General features: G+C 46.2%; 1 protein-coding gene across 1 annotated transcript in view; it reads right to left on the bottom strand.

Annotated features, from left to right (window-relative positions):
* The window catches only part of CDK7 (cyclin dependent kinase 7), a 236933-nt gene that overhangs the window by 43866 nt on the left and 168283 nt on the right, over window positions 1-24784 (bottom strand). The window contains exons 8-10 of the mRNA XM_085632210.1: window positions 8347-8446; window positions 4448-4534; window positions 2519-2668 (exon numbers count right to left, since the gene is read on the bottom strand). Coding sequence (XP_085488336.1) covers window positions 2519-2668; window positions 4448-4534; window positions 8347-8446 — 337 coding nt within the window. The remainder of the gene's footprint in view (window positions 1-2518; window positions 2669-4447; window positions 4535-8346; window positions 8447-24784) is intronic.

The following is a 24784-nucleotide window of genomic DNA, read 5'->3' as shown; positions in this document are numbered from 1 at the left end:
CTTCACCATCACCCTAAAGGTAATCAGGAAACAATAGCATATTAGAAATGTACTCTCAGAGGTCATTAATACTGCACAAATACTCATGTTGTAAAGACTTAATGTAGGAATGTAGGAAAGTTAGCCTATTTGACATGGTCACCCCCAGTTATTGCATGGTAAATAATGGTATTTTGACTAAAATTGCACTGGGTACCTGTTAACCAGATCTCCAGTGCCAGAGCTTTTTCCTCAAAACTGTACAATTGTTTGCCCCAATTGGCCAAATATTTAGCACCCTCTCGAACTCTCTAGTAAATGGTACCCTGGTATCTAGGGCCTGAGGTACTAAAGGCAGCGGCTAAGGGCTGCAGCACGAATTGCGCCACTCTAAAGGCCCCCTCACCAAGCACATACAAGACTGTAGGGTTATGTCCACTTCTCACAGGAAGTGGTCATATACGAGATGTAGTGACCCCATTGGCTACTACCCTACACTCCCCTATTGCCCCTGAATTCAGTATATAGGGAAGCCAGAGAAGCAGATCACGACGACCTAAGAAGAGAGAGGACATGGAAGAGCCGCAGAAGAGGAGAAAAGAAGCAGTTGACCTGGTACCAACCCTGCCAGCCTGTCTGCATCCCTCGCCGAAAACTAAGCCAAATTCGTCTTGTCCTCCAGCTGTTGACTCCAGAAACCTGGGAGGACTGCCTGCCTTCGAAAAAGACTAAAGACCTTCAGTGAACAGCAGACTTGTTCTAAATAAACCCCAAAATAGAAGACTTTGAGGCCTCCGGAACCTCGAAACCTGAAGCCACTACTGTATCCATCGCCACCGGAAAGTGTTGCAGTGGGCCACCAGTGTCAACAAGATCCCCCAGCCCACCAGAGTTCGAGTCCATCGTGGTTTCACCCCCTTCTGGACTCCCAGATGTCGCCTACAGCCTGTGTATGCAGGCTCCCTTAACTACGACTGCTCCGGTAAGAAAAAACCTGATGCCTAAAGATACCCCTGCACACATCGCTCCTGGGCCTTGGAGAAGAGGACCAAAGGTATACCTCCTGTCACCGAGCATCGCAAGGCCAGAACCCTCTTGCTGGTTCAGCTCGGTTGGTGTCCTGGCCAGAGCCTGCAGCCTCTGTCTGCAGTGACCAATCAACATCGTTATTTTCTACACCAAGCCACCTCAGGTTGAACCAAGCCGTATGCCAATCAGTCTTGTCTCTGAACCGAAACACAAGCAACCCACGATATTATACTTAGGTCTACTCGGTCCTCACGCTTCTGACGTATTCAGCCTTCATTACATATTTGCACTTTTAAGTGTCTAAGAAATGTACTTTATCTGTACATTTTCAGGGTAATCTCTGTGGTTCTCATGAGAAACTCCCATTGTCTTGCGTTTAGGTTTCTGTCATGTGCATCTTTTCCATTGCTGCTTAGGAGTTGAAAATGCATTAAGCAAGTAAATTGTGGGAGGAGTTGCACCGCACTGCCCATGATTTCATAAGACGAAGCGCTATCTCTCAAAGTGCTTATTTGGGATATTTTTCATATTTTGCCCCAATAAACATGTTTTAGACTTAAAGTAAGGATGAAGCTATTGATTTGCTGTTACTGTTTTTAATGTACAAATCGCTTGTTGGCCGCTGCAATAATGTTTAATCCCTCAAACATGCTATTACGTAGCAGGACAGCTACACTAACGGAGCAGGCAATTTGCTTCCAAATAATGTCCATCAAACAGCTTTCATAATGCTCTTTCAGCTCGGATACAAAGTAAAGATATAAGAAATACTTTCTAGGTGGGGCTGGCATAATAGGCACCCAACATCTAGACACCTTAAAGTGCCAGTGCCAGTGCCCTGTGACATTCAAAGTTTCTATGAGGTGACTGAGATTAATCCAAGCATTCCGCCCATCCCTTTTATGTTTTCCTCAGTGTGACGGGCACGCCCAGACATGGGTTCTGTGGTCACTGTGCCTGCCGTAGAAGTCAAGCTGCACCTCACTGAATAGTGCCAACCACCCTCACACCAGCCTGGAGTGGCCTGCGCTCTCATTCACAGGAGGACCAGGCCTGGCAGTTCTGGATGGACTGTTCTGATTGGAGCAGGACCAAGACTGAAATGCATATTGCTGGGTCATGCCTGAGGTGGCACAGTGGTAAAAAAACCATGGACTGAAATACGGCCTGAGTAATTAATTATCTGTGGATTGGACTAATTTAAGCATTCCACCCATTCAACTTTTGTTTCCTCATTCAAAAATATCTATATCATTTTTTATTTATGTTTTATATAATCTGCAGCCAGTTTATGCTGATTAACTCGTCTCAAACCACACATTAGAATAAACACATTTTCTGGGAGAGTATCACAGTGAGATGTATTTGTCAGATGGAATCATAAGGAATAGCAAGACAAAGACTTTTACAAAAATGTTTAAAACAAGGAATCCAATTTTTCTCAGGTGTGATATTTACAAATAGGATTGTTTGCAATTGAAATATTAAAGACGCAAGTGTCATAGAATACCTGTGATGCAGTAAGTCGAGAACATGGATTGAAAGTGAACAAGCCTTGTAGAAGATCCAGCAAATCATCACCAGCCGCGCTGAAGATATGTTGAAGCGGAGTTCCAGGGAACATTTTAAAAGTAACATAGTCTGGAAGACTAGACATGCCCTACAGAATAGATGGGAAATACAAGAAAGATGACCATTAGTACTCTCACTGTGCTTTCAAGGGAGATTGATAGAAATCTGAAGGCATTATATGCAGAATATTTGTCTTGGTTAAAGCTCATACTTAGAACCAATGTTAGTCTGCAAGCATCCTAAGCTGATCAAAACGTTTAGCAACTGAAATGAAGGCATGGGTTGTGTTGAAGATACGATTTCTGTAGTTTAGACTTGCATTCTTAGTTCCTACTCATAGATAGTACATTTGGAAACCAAAAGGCTGTGCTTGGCTAAATATCCGTAATACAAATCGATTAAGGATTTGGTCACTGGCCTATCTCTCACAAAATATTACATATATAAATTTTAAAAATATTTAAAATAAATCCCAAAACATACTGTACACTTTCTGAACTTGTAACATAGCATGAATAATACCTGTGGACAACAGGCAATAAGTGTAAATGCTCTTGACTTCTTAGATTCAGCCTTGCAACACTATAAAAACAGCACCACAGTGACAGTAAAAACAGCACAGTGGAGAGGTGGGTTTAAACTCTACATAGAAAATGACATGGGCATGTTTATTGCGAAATGTGACAATTTTTACCCAAATTCCAAAAGATATATGTTGTCAGATGCTTACTGATTGGAATATAAATTCCAAAGAAACCTAGAAAACAAGGGTGAATGGAAGACGCATACTGGAGAAATTAAGTAACAGTAAAACTACTGCCCACTGGACCCTATGCACCCAGCCCGTAATTTCTTAGTCTAATACTCTACACCCTCTACTATAAACTTTTTTAATGTCAGTTCATGTAATGAGATTCTACGAGTAGCTTGGCTGAAACAAACACTGTACCTCAAGTGCTGCTGTCCCAGAATTATTGACAAAAGTCACCCATGCAAAGATATCATAATATGTGCATTTAAAAAAAACTTCTAAGACCTAGGGCTCCCCTGGGTGAGAGACAAACACGTCAGATGAAAATAACACACGCTATATACAAAAACCCCATGTGGACCTCAGTATGCTGGTTCTGTAACAAAGTGAGTTTGATCCAATCCCAAATGGACTTGAGAGTCTCTTCTGGCTGTAACTGCCAGAGGGCACTTTAGTTCCTCAGGATTTAGTGGGTGCTGCTCAGGGATTACTGCAATGCTCACATTCCCCAGCAGGCATGGGAATGAGTGACATAATTATAAAGAGGAGGATCTCCAATGTTTAATTATGTCCTTCGTTTTTTAAAGGGTGTTCCCATAAGAAGGAAAAAAAACAATTAACCCCATGGCTCTAGTTTAATCTTCAGATCTCCAGAGAACATAAGCCCAATTCAACACTTAAGTCTATAGGCAAAATAAAAAAAACATTGCTTGGCTTTAGGAGGGCCATCATGATCCTATAGCAGTGGAGTTGTTCGCTATTTGGCGTCACGAGGAGCCATGCTCTATATGGCCTCCCCCTTTATAAATCAAACATTCTGGCCTCTAGGTTTTATTCTGATCTAGGATTATAAATATCTAGAGATACTTAAAAAAACAATAGCGTCTCTCAGGCATGTTCCTGAGAGAACATGTAGGGAACAACCAAGGGGGCAAAGGAGGGGGATTCCGTAGGTGGGCAATGTTGCAGTTAGAGATGAATCACTCAGGTCGGATATTATTGAACTGGAGTTTGTTGAAAACATGGAGAATGGAAACCTGCTGTGCAGGGAAAATGTACAGAACTATTTCCATCAATTAAAAAAGTTCTAGGACGCTGTGAAATTAGTAAACTTACAGGCCACTGTTCTTCTACTGGAGTACCCAACGTTTCAAATATTCGTGTTAATTGATCCAGATCTGAATCGCCTGGAAGAAATGGAACCTGCAAAAGTGAAAGGACACACATAGCTGGTCACACAAACTACATCTGGCTTTGATGCAGCTAATTATCGTCAAATTAGCATGTATGTCTTGTACAACGGAAGGCAAAACTGTTCATTGTCAGAACTTTGAAGTTCTTTCAATACTAACAATAGACACTTAATGGCACAATTTTGTTAATAATAAGTGCAGTAAACGTTATGTTACTATTCAATAATTTACAGTAACTCAAGTTTTAGACACATGCAAAGATGAAAGGGTTCTGGGATCCAAAACTGTTACATTCTGGACACGGAGACAGAGAGACAGTGAGAAACACACATCTCCATTTCAGAAGATCTTTATTAACTCACATTTGGAAATGCACTCTTCAGATGGAAAGGTCCAGCCGGCCAGGCACTTAAGACTAGCGTTGCGCCTCCTCCACCTTGCACTTAGTACTGACTTTTCAAGGATTTGTCCTTTTCGATGGAAATCGTTTGATAATGGGTATGTTGGCACTGCTCACATTGCAGACAATTGACGGAGTCACTATTTCTGGCGTTGGCTTCATAGTGCCCTTTCTAATGAGTTGAGCCTTGGCACATCTGGCAGAATCCCTTGCACCAAGTATCGTTGTGGGTAGTGCAATGGTTGCTCCTTTGCTGACGCGTGGTGGATTCATCACAGTGTATAATACAGCTAGTTTCACAGTTCTATTTGCAAGGGCTGCTACCTGTTTCTACTGGGTGCTCTTCTCAGAGCACATACTGGGGTGGCAAGATCCATAATTATCCATTTTTATGGGTTGCTCCCCTGCCACTTGCATTACATACACAGATAGGTGGGATTTATCGAATACATGTACATGGGACCGTGCCAGGCTTCAGATGGATTCAGATTAGGACTCTGTGGGAACTGTCCAGAATGTTTTCTCTTCAGATTGAGCTAACCGACGTTTCTTTATCGGTGGCTGGTGGTGTGGGGGAAAAATGGCGGTTGACCATCACATTGTGTTGTGCTTGTAATTGGATGCATACACTTTCACCAGCCCGCCAGACATCTATGTTCTGCCTCTCACTTGCACTACCTCCCCGCATCCCCAAAAGCAGAGCAGGAGGTTGCGCTTTCTCTGCTATCACACCGAAAACATAGAACAACCCCAGTCAACACATCAGAGCCTCCTCCTCACTTCTTGAGTACCTGAATCTGAAGACCTGGCATTTCGATTAAACATCGAGGGACCACACACCTACACACCTGCCCAAGTGCTGGATACCCTCACGGGTGATTAGTGCGCTATACAAATCGACATAACAGATACCTCTTCCCAGTCCCTCTTTCATTGGAGCATATTAAACTGGCATCCATGACCAGCATTAGGATGGTTGAGCTTTAAAGATGTCCCAAAGGTTTGTATATGGTAGTTCACACTGTTTAGCATGTTGGGAGTAATCCTGAGGATTTTATCCCTACACTCATCTTTGTCTCTATATATAAATGAAGAGCTTACTAAACCTGCCACAGTGGAAGACAAAGTATTTGGTTAATGGCATTAAAGGGAAGATAATTTCAAGGGCTCCCTAGATATTAGTAGTGTCATTTACAAATGCTCCAACTGAAGTCCACAGCAAAGTTGTTTGAAATTCAGCCACAGGCAGATGGAAGCAAAGACCCTTGTAGCAGAACCTAAATTGTTTTAGATGAGCCTTAGGCAATTCTTATTTGCTTCAAGCTTGTATTCCCAGCCACAAAAAGAAAACAAGCATTTGCAATGCAAAAGGTTTCGCATTTGTGAGAGTTTGAGCTATTGTCATTGTAAATAACAATTCCTTTTAGTTACACACTTTGTACTTTCCAGGTTTTCTGAACACATAAATAAAGGCAGTGTCATTTACAATGTCAGTACGTGAATACGAGACCTATTGCATTATAAATGCTTGTTCTATTTGGGACCACTAAGCTTTTTCTCACAAATCTGGAACAGAACAGGAGAGCAATTATGTCAGAATGTCTGCCTTCATTAGGACAGAGGTCTTAGGAGCTGAAACCTATGGTACGAAGTCCAGGGGGGGAGGGGGGGCGGGGGGGGAGAGTATGCTGGTGGACCGGCTGGTGGAAGCATGACAGTCCGTTCGTGCACATAGAGTCGGCAGACTGACAGTTTGGCGAACAGGGTAACCTGCTCACTAAAATCTAAACCTCCCTCAAAGTCTCCACCCTAAGGCTGAAAGAGGCTTGTCTACAAAACCAGATGTTGAAAGGGGGAGACGCAAAGCTCATTTAAGTATACCGTAAGCAAAAGGTCTATTGCAGTCAAAAGTAGTACCAAAAGACATGAAAGCTATAAAGAAGTAATTTTGAGATGTGAAATTGAATGTTACAAAGCAGAAATGTGAGGCAGGGATGGGGGGATTATAAGTAAAGAAGAGATAGGGTGGTCGAAATGAACAAAGAAGGCATTTTGTGGAGATAGAAATGGGCACTGTGGAGAAGCAGCGTGGGGTGGGGGCTTAACCAGCAAAGCCACGGGCAGACAAGTGAAAACGGTGAAGAATATTAAATTGAGGGAAAGACGGAGAAATCAAGGACTTTCGGGGGGAAAAAAGACGGTCGTAAACCATGTTAGGCAAAAACATCCACAGGGGTGGGGGGGCGGTAGCCTCTCCATCTCAGGTTCTGAGTTCACAGCGACACTTTCAGATTTGTCTACCCCAGACCAAGAAAAATAATAAAATAAACCGAGCGCAGTCTCCCTGAAGCGGTGTCCCTGAAGTGGGCGCCGCGCTCGGTGTTAAATTAAAAAATAAATAATAATAAACTGAGCGTGGTGTCCCTGAAGCGGGCGCCGTGCTCCTTATTAAAGTTTGAAATATTAAAAAAAAAAAACAGAACACGAAATGTAAATTAGGCTAGGAAGCGGCCGCCATTACCGAAGCTGGCACCCCGTGCGTGCTGTGTCCCTTAATGAGGTAAACAGTTCTTGGAACTGGTAATGAAAGCTCCCGAGTTAGGACATAGTAAAAGATCGAGTCCTCATGGGTGGTACCTAATGGAGACAGGACGGTAACCAGGAGGGACTAACAAGCCTCATAATGAATCAGAAGCCAGCATTTATCAAGGACAATGACACCAGCCAATGAAAAGTATAGGGGGAGAGTGGGCAAGGCTTACACAGCATACTCAACTACTGCATGCCTTGCAGAGCGAGCAGCGCATGCCCGCTGCTGCTAGGCTCGACATAAAAAGACCCCAATGACAAAATTATGAAGAAAACTATTCATAAACAGCAAGTAAACAGAAGAAGCCAGATACAAAAACAAAGATGGAAGCAACTAGAGAAAAGTTCCTACTGAGAAAATTGGCAATGGTTGTACTAGCTTGACGAGCACAAAATTGGAAGCGCACATACAATGCGATTGTACTGCAAAAATGTAATGGATGTGCAGTCAGAATTCTGAAATACAATAAGAATACATTTATAAAAGCAAGCATGATAAACTTTAGCACTGAAATACAAGAGATCATTCAATAACACAACTCGGTATAACAGATCAATTTATAAAACTACATGTGCATGGCACAATCTCAAATTCTAGATAACAGCTGAAAATAAAAGGCACAAAACAGTTTGTATCAGGATTATTTGCATTAAAGTACATAGAAGACGTTCAACAAAGATGCGCCAACAATATGTAAATCAAGGCACACTTTGCTTGATCGATTTTGGTCTGCCAACTGCAAATGAGATGGCTGAAGCAAATACACAGATATGGCTCAGTGTTCAGTTCCGCTATAAATGCACCCTAGCGAGGGTTTTTGAGGCTAACTTACCCTGAGAAGTAATTCTGCCAATATACAACCAACTGCCCACATGTCCACACCAACGCCATACATTTTAGCTCCAAAGAGTAGTTCAGGTGCTCGATACCACCTAAAAATCAAGCATGAATATGTTATGGTAATAAACATGTTTATCTTAGCTATTACAAGAAGCAAGGGGTAGAGGGCCTGGCCCTGGTTCAGCAAGGTTGTCTGATGCCCAAAAAGGGTGAGGTGCAAGGCCTGGCCTAAGGTCAGATACTTTGGCCCACCCTGGTGTGCACTGTCCGAGGCCATGCGCAGAGAGTGGGGCGCAGGGCCTTGCCTCTATGGTCCACCCCAGCTTAGTGTGCCCAGCCACACAGGTGGGGGGGGCAGGTTCTGGGCGGAGGCCACCTTGCATCCTACCCATGTTGAGCATGGCCCATCTCTGCTGCGCACAGCCAGAGGCCAGTTACCCTCAGGAGGTGGGGTTCACAGTACCACGAATGTGCATGGCCAGAGCCCTTGCATGACAGGGACCTTAGTTGAAGATAGTGCACATTAAGGATTGTCAGTCCGTCGCGAATTGGGTGGAGGCCCTGGCTGAAGACCAGGCACTGCTAACAACCCCAGCAACACCATTTGTCACCCTCACTTCTTTAGTTTCGCAGTCGGTTTCTGACTCTCTAAAGCGCAGTTTTACTCACTTATTTCTTCTCAAGTATGTCACCTACAATGATTCACCCAGACTCACTCACATACAAAACAAACAACATAAATGTAAAAAAAAAAATCAAACCATAAAAGCTGATTCTGGAAAGTCACTTTTTTATTTTTTAAACAACCTTTTAGGTTTTTTTGTATTTTCACTCATTTCAGAAAGATAAAAAAAAATACAACCGCAAAAGTGGAAGAGGAAGTTGGATTAAAAAACATTACTTCTTACAGGTCTGCTTGTGTGAAACCTCTCGATTTTTATCAAAGCATTCTGCTCTCCAATGGAGTTCACCACTCCAAGGACCAAACAGTGCAAAATAAAATACTGGCATAGCACAGATCATGCTCATCCTGATACTATGGAGAGACATCCTGTGGCAACCTCTCACTTGAGTATTGGTGTGCTGTACTGTGGAGGCAGACACAAATACCTCTTTCTTTTTGTCACATTAAAAAGGTGTCCATGCCAAGCATTAAGATGGTTGAGCATTAAAGATGTCCCAAAGGTTTACTTTTCACAACTTTCATAGCTCAGTTTTTTTGTGGCACAAAATATATTACATATTTGGATGATTTCTCCAGGAAGTTCTGGGTGAAAATGCCGCATGATGGAGTTGGGTGGTGATAGGGAACCCTCAGAATGGAGATCTTCCAGTTCTTTGTTGCTGTCCTGAGCATAGTCATCTGGACTTCACCATGGCTACTGATCTTGTCCAGAAGCCATTGCTGAAGCGTGAAAAAGTTTTCAATCCCAAAAAATGGAAAGCACAGTCAAAAATAATTCCTACCCTGTTTGTTTGTTGCAGAGCTCTACCAAGGCAAGAACTATAATGATAATCTTCAAATAATTAAAATCAATTTGTTTCTTATCAATTGAAATGCCATGGCGCTACGGCCAGCTCCAGAGGCGAAGTGCCTCTTGACACTGGACCAAGAACTTGCTTGTTGCAGTACCACATGGTGGTGGTGTTGTTTGTGAGGATCGGAATCAGCCTGTTTTTGCCAGTAGGAAGCTCTTTAGCACCTGGTGAATAGGCCACAACACCAACAGGTTGATGTGAAGATGGGTTTCTTCCAAAGAACAAAGTTCTCTGATCTATACCTCTCCCAGATGAGATCTCCATCACAGCAGTGATGCATCCAGTCCCCACAGTCAGCCTTACGTGGGGCAGGAAGAGGGGTGTGCTGCTGGTCCAATTGTGGCAGAGTCTAGATGAAACACAATAGGTTCAGGGGTGGGGAATTTGTATCGCTCGAGCACAAGGGATTTTCATTAGGGACATTAGGGGCGCCTAAGCTGGTCTGTGGCTATCTCTGGGACTTAGAACCTACCTGTGTTCTTCTGTGGCCGTCCTGTTTACTGTTGCCCTCTCTCCCTCCCGCCGCCGCATTTCCAAACACCGCGGCCGCCGTGCGGAGGGGACTCCATTTCCCAGGCTCCTAAGCGCCGGAAGGCGGAACCCGGATCCGTAGCTCACGCGCCTGGAGGCGCTTTAAATCCCAGCTCACCTCCGGTGGAGCGGGCGCCTAAGCTGGTCTGTGGCTATCTCTGGGACTTGGAACCTACCTGTGTTCTTCTGTGGCCGTTCTGTTTGCTGTTGCCCTCTCTCCCTCACGCCGCCGCATTTCCAAACACCGCGGCCGCCGTGCGGAGGGGACTCCATTTCCCAGGCTCCTAAGCGCGGGAAGGCGGAACCCGGAAACGTAGCTCACGCGCCTGGAGGCGCTTTAAATCCCAGCTCACCTCCGGTGGAGCGGGCGCCTAAGCTGGTCTGTGGCTATCTCTGGGACTTAGAACCTACCTGTGTTCTACTGTGGCTGTCCTGTTTGCTGTTGCCCTCTCTCCCTCCCGCCGCCGCATTTCCAAACACCGCGGCTGCCGTGCGGAGGGGACTCCATTTCCCAGGCTCCTAAGCGCCGGAAGGCGGAACCCGGAAACGTAGCTCACGCACCTGGAGGCGCTTTAAATCCCAGCTCACCTCCGGTGGAGCGGGCGCCTAAGCTGGTCTGTGGCTATCTCTGGGACTTGGAACCTACCCGTGTTCTTCTGTGGCCGTCCTGTTTGCTGTTGCCCTCTCTCCCTCCCGCTGCCGCATTTCCAAACACTGCGCCCACCGTGCGGAGGGGACTCCATTTCCCAGGCTCCTAAGCGCCGGAAGGCGGAACCCGGAAACGTAGCTCACGCGCCTGGAGGCGCTTTAAATCCCAGCTCACCTCCCACGTCGCGGGAACAGCGCGCGGGCAGCGCCGGGCAAAGCCCGGGCAAAGGGTGGGCCCTCTGTGGCCGGAGTAGGCTGGGCTGGGCCACCCCCCTTGGATGTCGAACCAGGTACCGTGTTCGACCTATCAAGTCACAACTTCTTAATTGCGAATTGTGGGCAATGTACAATACTCGTATACAGTGGACAATAGACTTCTCACGTAAGGGATTGTAATTGATCTAAACTGTGTTCGACAAAGTTAGGTTGTCTAATATTACCTAGCCATCCCGTTGTGAGCGCACTAGGAGGTAGGGAATATTGTTAAAAATTGCACTATGGCTACTAAACCAAAAACGCGCTCTACCAAGAGGAAACCATGTACTTCACTTATTTCCACACAAATAGGACTTGACACTAATACCCCAGTAAGATACACAGCACCACCAACTGCAATAGATTTAATGTTAAGGAAGGTTATTGGGGCTGTCAATGGAGAGATTGAGCGCACACAGAGACGCTTATCGATGATACCCATAAATACTTCCCACACATCTATACAAACCATACCCTCACAAATTGCAGATATAAATCTCTGTGAAAGCTTACAAAATGACAGTCTTGATGCTTCACTTAAAGCTGTCCCCTGTGGCCAACGGGTAACAGACATTGGGCTACCCCCCAACAGGGCTGGAAAAAGAACAGCCAGAATCCGAAATAGAACTAATAGACGGGGTGCAAAGAATATACATACCAGAAAACTGAAACCAACTAGTGGGGGTGGCAAGACACACACAATAGACGATGAGGTTGTGGAAGTAGAAGTACCAGGTCCCTTAATTCCGCCAGGGTGGCTGCATCCTATAATTGCCGACCTCCAAATACATCTTGAAACTTTCATTACCACCCAAATAAAATCATTAGTTAGTAAATTAGATAAAATTGCTAATGAATTACAAAAAGGCTAAGATGAAGGAGTCTACAAATTCCAACCTCACTGGAAATTCTACACCATCAGTGACTACCTTATCACGGCCAATTCCTGCTAACAACAATTGTGCAAGTAATGAACCATGTACTATTGTACAAGTCCATGCATTTCCTAAAGTCTCAGCTAACTCGGAGGATAGAAGTATCCAAAAAGATGGGAATTATGATAGCCATAAAAGCCATGTGCAGCCCAATACTACTCAGACAGGGAATTTGCCCATTCACAGTCAGAATGATAATCACCAGGCAGGACAGGAGCATATGGACAGAACCCATTCCCCCCTCCCATGGGTAAATTTACCTCCTCAAGCAAGTCCCTATGTTGTGGTATTTGCTGGGGTACCTGAACTTAGGATGGGTCAGAAAGAGTCATACACGGAACTCAAAAACAAGATTATCAACTGGTTGAACATCCATAGACCATTACAAGGGCAGGAAACTGGAGAAATTATACATGTTAGGAGAGTAGCCTGGTTGGGAAGCAGAAGGAAAGATATTGAAGGGGATTGCATTATTGCAAACTTTAGGAACCCGAACCTAGTGGAGTATATACTGGGTAACCATAACAGGAATGCAACCAGTACTATACGATCTATGTCACTAGGGTACTTCTATCCTAGAAACTGTGTCGCCTACCCCTCAACTTACATTCAGGGAAGAAAGGATAGAGGAGTAGACGGATATAGGGCAAGGATATCTGATATCTGTACAGTGGCCTGCCATTAGTAAATCAGGGTGGCCTACAGTGGACGAATAGATTCAGTCCCCTTCAGTCTTTGGATGAAAATGATTGACTACCCAAATTAGAGGTACACCAGGAGGGGATGGAAAGAAGGATGTCCACAGATATTAGCGAATTACCATCTCGGGGAAGTCATAAGCTGAATGGGCTGGAAGTTACCCCGTTAAAGCAGGACGGGGAGAAACAGGAGCCCACGACAATGAGGAGGGATGTAGTTAGGCCAAATGCCCAGGGTCTAAATGTGGGGAGGGCGTCGGGGGGGGGAAGGGTGAATATAGCCTCCTGGAACATAGCAGGCCTAGCTGGAAAATTTGAAAATGTAGATTGGAGGAATCAACTATGTGGCTTTCATATATTAGCTCTACAGGAGACCTGGGCGGTTAAGTCCGATGTCTATCATTTGGAGGGCTATAAGTGTTTTTTTGTCCCAGCCCAGGAGAGCAGGGCAGGAAGGGCAAGGGGAGGGTTAATACTGTATGTGGATATTAACCTTAAGGGAAAATGGATTTTGCCAACTTGGACATCACACACCCTTCAAGCAGTAACATTCCAAGGACAAGGGCTGAGAGTACAGTTATTTAATATTTATAACTCAGGCTCTTTAAACGGTAGGAATGCTGCTCTGCGGGAATTAGATGCCAGATTGAACCAAGAAGCCGATCTAAGGAAAGGGGGGGGGGGGGGGGGAGAACCATTTGTGTTACTAATGGGAGATTTAAATTGTCATCTCTGCCCAAATTTGTTACCAGTAACTGCAGACTGGGATCTCTGCCCGGTCATGAAGGGGCCGCACTTTGAGCACAGCACTGAGGGCACAACATTAACTAAATTAATTGGTACTCATACATTAGTACACACTATTGATTTGGTTGTCCCAGGCGCAGAGGGCACTCTTGTGCCAACTTTTAAAGGAAGAGGATGCTCCTCTATTATAGATTATATACTGATATCTCCCTTTGCAAAACATTGGATCACAGAGGTTAGTACCAAATGGAGTACCTTTAGTGATCACAATCCCTTGGTTATAGAATTATTCTATAAGGGCCACCTAGAAATGAACAAACAAGTGGATATTACTCTACGGCCAACAGACCAGGGGAGGCGTTTAAGGTGGGCGAAAATCAATGCCCAGGAATTTTATACCACACTGCTTGTTAAGGGTAAAAAGTGTGCTGAAGACTGTTTAGATCTTAAGATAGGGGGAGTTGACTTAGTTGTGGCCTTTGGGGAATTAACAAAAGTCCAATTGGTTGCACACTGCTCCACCTACCAGCGTGTAGCCCCAAAGAATTGTGGTACTTTACCTGAGAATATTTTTTGGCAGCCTACGCAGCAACCCTACACACATACCTGCTCCCTGCTGACGAGAGGCAACTACCTCGAAACACGTGTCCAGGGATGGCTAACGCGACACTCATTTTCATTTTAAACTTTTGGCATAGGTGTACCCGCCGACGCTACTTCATGGACCACAATTCTTTGGGGTAACACGCTGGTAGGACTAGCAGAGTGCGGCCAATCAGATTTTTGCCTTTGGGGAATTGACAAAATTGGCCGAAAAACTATTAGAAGCAAAAGGTCCTAGAAAGTTAGGCACACAGCCAAGATGGTTTGATACTAACTGTTCCCGAGCATTAAGAAACCTAAAATCAAGCCTCAAAGCTAACCCTAGGGATAAGACTGAAGTGGCCAAGTACAGACAAATTTACAAAATCAAGATAAAAGAAAGAAAGGCTACCCTGCAAGCAGAAGTCTGGGCTGATCTAAGAGAAGCAGGAGAAAACAGGGATTTTACATAATTTTGGAGGATTATTAATAGGCCCTGTTTCCAGGATAGTAGTGCTCCGGTTCTTGGTACAAATATCCTCCCTCAGCAATGGGTGACTCATTTTGAGGGTCTTTATAACCACTCTAAAGACACAAAACAAGAAGGGGGTTGGGATGGCATAAGGAGTTTGGAAATAGACTTCACACTAAGAGAGATCATGAAGGCAATTCAAGGGTTGACACCGAATAAAGCTCCAGGGCCCGATGGCACTCCCCCAGACTTATACCGAAGTAACATGGACCTGTGGGCGCCAATTTTAACGAGGGTGTTAAATGCGGCAATTAAATCAGGACTCCCGAGATCTTGGTCCACCGCATTAATTGTCCCCTTCTTTAAGAAAGGGAATAGGGACAATCCTTAGGTTCAATTTGTTACCTAATATTTTATCTTATCCATCTGGTTTTACTGTAACTATTGAGCAGAAGGGTGCCTGCGGCTGCGACAATAAGTCTCCGCAGGACACCCTTCATTTTGTATTATTGTGTCCATTTTATCGTACCCCTCGGCGCATGTTCTTGGTTGACATTTTAAGAAATTGAAAATTTCGTCATGCTAAATCCGCATTACTGTTCCTCCAAAGAGCAAATGATATGCGCACTTTATGTTCAGTAATAAGCTTTTTAAAAGTAGTAGTAAGATTAAGGAACACAAGAGACTATGTATGTAATACTACAGCTTTATTATATGAATTGTACCAGCTTGTTTGGTGGTTGCTTTTATGTTAATCTATTTCAGAAATGTAAAAATTATGTGTTCTGTTTTTTATATAATATGGATTTTTATGATGATTTTTTACCATCGAAATAAAGATTAACTGAACTGAACATTAGGGACAAGTAGTCTTAATGTGTAGTTTGTCACACGGACGCCTAGATATTAAATTATGTAGATCGCGGCCTGGTTATGGCAGCTGGAGTTTACAGTAAATCAGGATGGCTTTCACAAATCCCATTTCCAGGGCAAAAGTGTGAATGTCTGTGACTGGAGGAGTTGGCCTCAGATATTCTTAATCCCGCCCCCAGGAAAAGTATTTCTTTGTCGAAAACAGGCTGGGCATGACCTCAGGGGAGAGCTTAGTGCTGCACCAGGCTGGAGAATTCGAGGGTGTGTGCAGAGACAACAGATTGCTCAGGAGGCTGTCACATACATGATGGACATTGAGAGGAGCACAAACGCTGCAAGGGAAGTGACATCGCAGCTTTCTGGCAGTGTATGGTAAAAGGCTGAAGGGTGGGAAGTGAAGAGGCATTCTGACATCGGTGACCGTGCCTCAGCTCTTTTCTTTGTCCTGTCTACCCCTCTCCTGGCTCAAGGCTCCACCTTCTGGGTCCCATGACCCATGTCTTTCATCTTTGGTCACCCAGCCCTGTCATCCCAGTTCCTTGTGCCACTGCCCTGTGCTCTGAGTTCTCCCTGGCCTCGGTGATTTGCATCCCTCTGGGAGCCTTCTATTTGTGTATAGCTGACAAGTGTAGCTGTCCTGACTCACAGGGACTTACTGGACGTTTTTTATTCCGTGCTGGCAGGGTCAGTGTGCTGGGGTAATTCCTGCTAAGAGTGGGTATGGGATGTGTGTTGAAGTTGTGTGTGTCGGAGGTGGGTGCCTGTGTCACTGCAGAGATTGATAATGCCAGGTTTGGTTCTGCTTTCTCGCTTTAGCGCTAAGCCCACATGTACCCTGGGCCTGGATTACAGCATGTGTGGAACCAATCCCTCTTTTCCTTCGCATGGCAATTTCCTTGTAAGACAATCCTTGCTGACAGATCATCAGTGCAGTTTCTCCCCCACCACATTACTCCATCCTCGAGTCATTCATTAAAAATGTAAACTTGTTTTCGTAAGAGAAAACAGTGTTTTGTTTTTTTTAAAATCAAGATGCCATCCCTTTCCAATGATATCTTCAGTCCGTCATGCTGTGTGATCATACTTACTCCCTCAAGGTCCTGTATCAATGTTCCTTCCTCTGCCTGTAACATGTCATCCCATTATTTTTATGCTGTTCGCACAGCTAGGTTCAAGACTCAAAGGAGAACTTATTGTCTTCTTTGCATACATGTTTGATCCAAGCATTTAGGTATTGATTCTCTGACGGATCCACAGGACATCCTGATCATCCCTGCACGCACCATCTCTGTCCCAAAGGCAGTCTGCGCTGTCCCCAAGTCCGACTCATCTCCTACTTGAACAGTAAACCCCGGCCTTACCCCTTCTTCTGATGCCCCTTCACCTCTGCTTTCATAATTCCATTAAGGCAGCAGACCGAACCAGTGGGGTGGTGGGTCTGCTAGGTCTGCTTGTCCAGGAGAGCACGACTGCTAGTGTCTAGGTTTGCAGCTTTCAGGAGAGAGTGAGAGGAGGAATGTTGTGCGTCCTGTGATGAAAGGTGGTTGTCTGCAGGTTGTGAGTGCATGCAAGGGGTATATATGCTTTCAGGGTGTATGTCTGAAGAAGATGGGTGGGTTATAATGTCTGGTTGTGAATGTATCCGTGCAAATGTTTGTATTGGAGGGTTGTGTTACTGCAAGGGGTGCGTGTGTCTTTTCAGGAGGTTGTGCAATTGTGCAGGAGCCGTTCCCATTTAAGTTGTGTGTGTTTATGAACAGCAGGTCTGACAGGCAGCTGAAGCGTGAAAGGGGTCTGAGTCAAGCATGGCAACCGTGTGTATGTATCTCACAGTACAGGATGTCTCTCTGCAGGACAGTGTATCGTGCACAATGGTTGTGTGTACATTTGCTTAGTGATACATGTGTCTGTCGTTCGTGTGTCTGGAAAGGGTGTGGGTCTGTAGGGTCTCTGTTGGGGTTGAGTGTGTGGATGTGTCTCATAAAAGGCATGTGGGACACTCAGGTACTTTTCTTGGCCTCTACACTCTGAGGAGAACATTATGAGGTAGAGCTAAGTAATAAGTTACTTACCTTCGGTAACGCTTTGTCTGGTGGATACAGTATCTGCCTGTGGATTCCTCACCTTGTGAATATCCCCTGCGCCAGCATTCCACTGAATTTTTTCTCAGCTCTCCACGCCGACGTGGACGTCATAATACCACGGCTCCGCTCGCTACTCCGTAGGACGTCACCGGAGCCATAAGAGAGCCACGTCGGCGTGATGACGTCAGTTCCACCCATTTTTTCCGTGCCTCCGAAGCGAACAGGTGGACCGACAACAGATTCAAAGTATACACAGTATACAACTTTCGAACAAATATACATAGTACATAAACAAAAGGAAAGCTAAAGAACATAAGCCTTTCCTAAAAATGTACCAGAAGATACAATGTAAAACAACATGTCAAACAAGGCATCCTTTAAGGTATACAAAGGTGAACAACGGGGAGGAGGGTGGGCCAGTGAGGAATACTCAGGCAGATACTGTATCCACCAGAAAAAGCGTTACCGAAGGTAAGTAACTTGTTCTTCTGATGCATACATCTGCCAGTGGATTTCTCACCTTGTGAATAGATTCCCACAGCAGTCCCGCTCCTGGAGGAGGGTGTCCACCTTCCTATACCAAAAAGTCCTGCACGACAGAGCGCGCAAAATGGCCCTCCCTCTTCATCTCAGAGTCTAAGCAATAATGCTTTGCGAAAGTATGGAGAGAGGCCCAAGTCGCAGCCTTACAAATGTCTGCAACTGGAACACCCCTGGCCAAAGCAGAGGTGGAAGACTTCGCTCTGGTTGAATGAGCTCTAATACCCTCAGGAGGAACCTTACCAGCAAGGGCGTAGCAGATCTTGATGGTTAGGATGATCCACCTGGACAGAGTGCGCTTGTGCACAGCTTTGCCTTTAGAATGTCCAATATAGCCCACGAAGAGCTGATCTTCCAAGCGAAAATCCTTTGTTCTGTCCAAATAAAAACTCACTGCTCTTTTAGGGTCCAAGCGGTGAAGTCTCTCCTCCTCCTTGGAAGGGTGAGGGGGAGGATAAAACACAGGGAGAATAATGGACTGCCCCAGATGAAAGGGAGTAACTACCATAGGAAGGAAAGCAGCCCTGGTCCTGAGGACCATCCTTTCAGCATGTAAGGATAAAAACGGGGGTTTCGAACTAAGAGCTTGAAGCTCACTCACCCTCCTTGCCGAGGTTATGGCTACAAGAAAGACCGTTTTAAAGGACAACAGTCTCAAAGGACAGCTATGAAGGGGCTCAAAAGGGGACCCCATCAAAAAAGTTAAAACAAGATTAAGGTCCCACTGTGGCATCATAAAGGGAGTAGGTGGAAAACTGTTAGTAAGACCTCTGATAAATGTCAATACAATATGAGACTTAAATAATGAAGGCTGATCTGGAAGACACAGAAAAGTCGATAAGGCTGACAAATAGCCCTTAACCGCGGCCACAGCACAACCCTGCTGAGCCAAGGAAAGAGCAAACTGAAGCATATTTGACAAGCGGGCCTTTAGAGGGTCAATGGATCTCTCTCCACACCATTTTACAAACTTAGACCATCTATAGCAATAAATAGACTTAGTGGAGTGTCGCCTGGATGATAATATAACATCCACTACGTCCGGTGGGAGAGAGATAGAACTCAGGATGCCTCGTTCAATCTCCAGGCATGAGGGTGCAGGCTCTGGAGGTGGGGGTGTAGAACCTGCCCCTCCGACTGCGAGAGGAGGTCTGCCCCGAGAGGGAGTCGGAGCGGAGGGTGCGACGAAAGGTGAAGTAGATCTGTGTATCACACCCTTCTTGGCCAATCCGGGGCGATCAATATAACTTGGGCCCGGTCTTGGCGAATTTTCCTCAGAACCCGAGGAATCAAGGGTATGGGAGGAAACACGCAAAGGAGTTGTGAGCCCCAACTCAACTGAAACGCGTCCCCCAACACCCCCTGCATCGGAAACTGGAGACTGCAGAATGACAGACAATGTGCGTTCTCTTGAGTGGCAAACAGGTCCACCCGAGGTGTCCCCCACGTCCGGAAGATGTGCTGAACTACCTCTGGATGAAGCCTCCACTCGTGGTCGGTGGAAAACTGACGACTGAGACTGTCCACACGTACATTCAGCACCCCGGCCAGTTGATTCACCATCAAGCAAATCCGATGGTACTGAGCCCAGGACCAGAGTCGCAAAGCCTCTCTGCAGAAGCAGTACGATCCTACTCCTCCCTGTTTGTTGACATACCACATCGCGGTAGTGTTGTCCATTAGGACTTGAACCGACTGACCGCGAAGAGAAGGGAGAAAGGCCTTGAGCGCCAAATGTATCGCCCACAATTCTAGAAGATTGATATGAGAATCTTTCCTCTGGTGACCAAAGACCCTTGATCTCCAGATCCCCCAGATGAGCACCCCACCCCAGGGTAGAGGCATCCGTAATCACTGTGGCCACCGATGGAGGAAGATGAAAGGGCTTTCCTTGAGACAGATTGCCCTCCACGCTCCACCAAGACAGATCGGCTGCAGCTTCTCCGGAGATTCTGAATGACTCCCTGAGATCTCTGTTGTGCTGATACCACTGCCTGCGGAGACACCACTGGAGCGCCCTCATGTGCCAGCGTGCATGGTTGACCAACAGAATGCAGGAGGCGAACAGACCGAGCAGGCGAAGGACCTTCAGAACTGGAACAACCGCTCCATTGTGGAATAAAGGGATCATCTCCTGAATGTCGAGAATTCTTTGTGGAGGAGGAAATGCTCGACACACAGTAGTGTCCAGTACCGCCCCTATGAACAGGTTGCACTGAGAGGGCACCAGGTGAGATTTGGGCACATTGATTGAAAAACCCAAGTTGAATAACAGATGAGATGTTACCTGCAGATGATGTTGCACCCTCTCTGGCGACTCTGGTTTCAGTAGCCAGTCATCCAGGTAGGGGAAAACCGGAATCCCCGACCTCCTGAGATGGGCAGCCACCACCGCCATCATCTTGGTGAAGACTCGAGGTGCAGTGGTAAAACCAAACGGGAGGACCGCAAATTGGTAGTGTCGCGACCCAACCGTAAAACGGAGATACTTCCTGTGCGACTTCAGGATTGGGATGTGGAAATACGCATCCTGCAAGTCGATCGACACCATCCAGTCTTCTTGCTGCAACGCCTGAAGAACCTGTGCAAGGGTCAGCATCTTGAATTTCTCCTGCTTCAGGTAAAAGTTCAAGATTCTGAGGTCCAGGATTGGACGCATTCTGCCGTCCTTTTTGGGAATCAGGAAATACCGGGAGTAGCATCCCTGACCCCTTTCCTGCTCTGGAACCACCTCTATTGCACCTTTTTGTAGCAATGCAAGAACCTCCTTCTGCAGAAGAAGCAGATGGTCCTCCGAGCAAAAAACCTTGGCAAGGAGGGTAAGAGGGAGGAAATTCCCGAAAGGGAAGGGCGTACCCATTCTCCACAAGGTTTAAAACCCAAAGGTCCGTTGTGACCGATTTCCAACCTTGCAGAAAGTGGGACACCCGACCGCCAACAGGCCTCGCATGATCCAGGATGGGGGATCTAGGGCTGCTTCCCTGTAGCATCATTGGGAGCAGAGGAGGCTGAAGAGGAGGAGGGATTGCAGCCAGAACCACGCCGACCCCTTTGTCTGCCTCTATAGGATCTGTAGAGAGGATTTTGTTGCTTCTGCTGCTGTTGAGGTTGACGGAAGGAACGGAAGGATGACCTTCCAAATCCCCTATACTTCCTGAAGCCAAACCCTTTTGACTGCGTCTGCAAACCTAAAGACTTCGCAGTAGCGCTGCTATCCTTGAATCTTTGCAGGGCGGAATCCGCTTTCTCCCCAAAAAGCTTTTCCCCATCAAAGGGTAAGTCGACCAGAGTGGCCTGAACATCCGTAGAGAAACCGGAAGATCGAAGCCAAACCTGCCTTCTAGTGGATATAGAAGATCCCATAATTCTGGCCACGGAATCCGCTGTATCTAGGCCTGATTGAATAACTTGCCTAGCAGCAGCTTGAGTGTCTGCAACAACCTCCATAAAAGAACCCTTCTCCTCATCAGGCAATTTAGGAGCCAACTGCTTCACAGAGTCCATCAAAGCATGAATGTAGCAGCCCAACAAGCAAGTGGCATTTGTTGATTTAAGCGCCATACTCCCAGATGAGAAGACCTTTTTAGCCGACTGCTCAATCTTCTTTGAGTCCCTGTCAGTTGGAGCTTGAGGAAAAGCACCTGAAGATTGTTTTGAACAGGATGCCTGCACTACAAGACTCTCTGGAGAAGGGTGCGAGGAAAGGAAGCTCGGATCCCCCGGAGCCACTCTATATCTTCTCGCCACAGTCCTGGAAACAGCAGGTGAAGAAAGTGGCTTGCGCCAAACGTCCATAACCGGCTCTAAAATAGCCTCATTAAAGGGCAACAGAGGCTTGACAATAGAAGAAGGAGAATGAAGGAATTCAGTCAAAAGGTTTGGCTTATATTCCGCAGAAGGCAACTGTAAGTCCAACAGCTCCGCAGCCTTCTTGATAACTAAATGGTAAGGAGCCAACTCTTGAGGAGGAGAAGATCTGGAACAAGAATGCTCCCACTCAGGAGTGGTGTCCAATCCACTTGCCTCCTGAATACCTTCAAATTCATCAGTGGAGTCACCACTTCACCTTCCTCCACTTCTTCTGCTCGATATTGCTCTTCCTCTATAAGCCTCTGAGCCTCTCTTCGAGAGGATCCGAGGACACGGCGTTGGCGGCACCGTTCGCGGAGTCGGCTGCACCGAAGGAGTCGGCGGCGTCACACGCGGCGCAGCTGGCGCCAGCGTCAAGGGAGGCTCCGATGAAGGCACGCCATCCAGTCGAGGCCGGGAGGGAGGCTCTCCAGACGGCGCCGGGAACTGCCATGACAGCGCCATCGGCAAGAAGGGCATAAAAGGTGCCTCAGCGTAGTGTTGCGGCATGCCCAAACTAAACGCCATTGGACCCACGGGACCTGAAGGTGCACCGGATGGGAAGGCTGCTCTCTGGAAAACACCATACATAGCATTAAGGAAATGCGTCGGATCCGCACCCGGAGTTGGGAAATGCGGGTATGAGTTCGAACCTGAATCCGGCCGAGGAGTAGCTGGAGCCGGAGCCGACGGATCATCTACTGGAACGACAGGTTCACCTTCAGGAGAAAGATCAGCAACCTGATCCGGCACGGCGTCAGAAGCTGGAAAATCCACCGGCGCCAGAGACTGCGCCGGAGTCAACTTGGGCGAAGGAGACTTCTCCGGAGAAACACGAGGAGAAGGCGAAGGAGAGACCAAGTCCTTACTTCGACGTCGAGGCGAAGGCGACCTAGAAGCCCTACTCTTCATCGACCGGCGCTGAGAGTCATGCTTCCTCTTCTTCTTGTGTCTTCTCCGGCTTCGACTCGTCTCTTTTTCGACCTCTGCCCTCCTTCTTCGCCTTAGCTATAAATAGCTTTGCTTCTCTATCTTTTAGTGCTTTAGGATTCATTTTCCTACAGCAGGAACAGACTTCCACGTCGTGGTCCGACGAAAGACACCATAGGCAGTCTTCATGGGGGTCAGTGATGGACATGTGACCCCCACATTCCCTACAGGGCTTGAAGCCTGACTTCCTCGACGAAGACATGATTATTCCAGAAACAGTAACTCACAAGGAGACTACAAAGTAACAGGAGAGTGCTGGAAAACCCGGAAAAAAGGGAACTGACATCACGCCGACGTGGCTCTCTTATGGCTCCGGTGACGTCATACGGAGTCGCGAGCGGAGTCGCGAGCGGAGCCGTGGTATTATGACGTCCACGTCGGCGTGGAGAGCTGGGGAAAAAATTCTGTGGAATGCTGGCGCATGGGATATTTACAAGGTGAGGAATCCACTGGCAGATGTATCCATCAGAAATAAAATGTTGTAGATTGTGCCCCGCTCCTCGCTTCACCAATGCCAGCCAATAGGTGCTAGACAAAACAGGAGGGAAAGACGCAAAGGAGGGGAAATGATAGAATAGGGACAAATGAAGAGGAGGAGGAAGTAAAAATAAACAAGCATTGGCATAGCCAATAGGTCTCGCCTTTGGGACCTTATAAGTATTTAATTATGCAGCACAATATCCTTGGTGCAACATCAACTGTTGCATGGCTAAACACTTATAATGTCCTAAAGGCAAGACCTATTGGCTATGCTAATGCTGGTTATCTTGTGCTGCTTGACAGTAAGGCCTTTCCTGTGTTTCGCTCATTGCTGCCCAGATCTTCAGTAGGTTAATATTTCTATCTAAATATGTTTACTAGCTAGGTATTAAAACAGCACACAATAAGTTTTCAGTAAATGTGTATGTACTTTTTAACTGTATATTTATGCTATAAATGACAACGGTAATTAATGCATCACTACAAAAAGATGCGCACTTAGATTATTAATTTTGGCTGTGAAGCCCCTTCGACATAATGTCTAAGAGCGCCGCAAATTCTGTGTTACAAGTGTCTGAAAGGCCGCGTGAGCCCAGAAACTCTTAACAGATTTGCATATCCTGTTTCCAAGAAGGCGCTGTAAAAGGACAGAGCTCCAGCGCTGTACGCATAATCTGCCTTACATATACAAGACCCCGTGCAATCCCTGCTGCCACTGTCTTTAATTGACAGCGGAGCACTCTATATTGCTGGACTACACTCGTACACTTATATAGCAAGGTTTCATTTATACGGCAGCATTCTTTATAAACTGGACGATCGCGTGTCACCAAAGGGACTGCCACAGAGAAACATCACAAGTGTTTAAGGCAGAGGTCTTCAAACTTTTTTACTCTGAGCCCCCCCTAAGCAAAATGTTTTGAGGTCAGGCCCCCCCCTCCAAAACTTTATGACAAGGATTGGGGGAGCGGGAGGGACATGGCTGCGTGCAGGGAGCGGGGCTTATGAGATGATTTCAGGAATACTTTTTCTATAGCTTATGAACTGCACCAAATATGAGACTTATAAAACAGCAAATGCATCAAACAAAAACAGATATCCCAAACAAACTGCTCCCCATAATTGGGGTGTTGTGAGCCTCTCACACTCTTTGACCCCAATGCAACTATACCTGCTGCACTAATAATAACTGCAGTCCTGGGTAGCA

The sequence above is a fragment of the Triturus cristatus genome, chromosome 2_1 (assembly GCF_964204655.1).
Source record: "Triturus cristatus chromosome 2_1, aTriCri1.1, whole genome shotgun sequence".
NCBI classification, from domain to species: Eukaryota; Metazoa; Chordata; class Amphibia; order Caudata; family Salamandridae; genus Triturus; species Triturus cristatus.
Note: the sequence above shows the minus strand (reverse complement) of the source record. Positions and strands in the feature narration are given on the sequence as shown.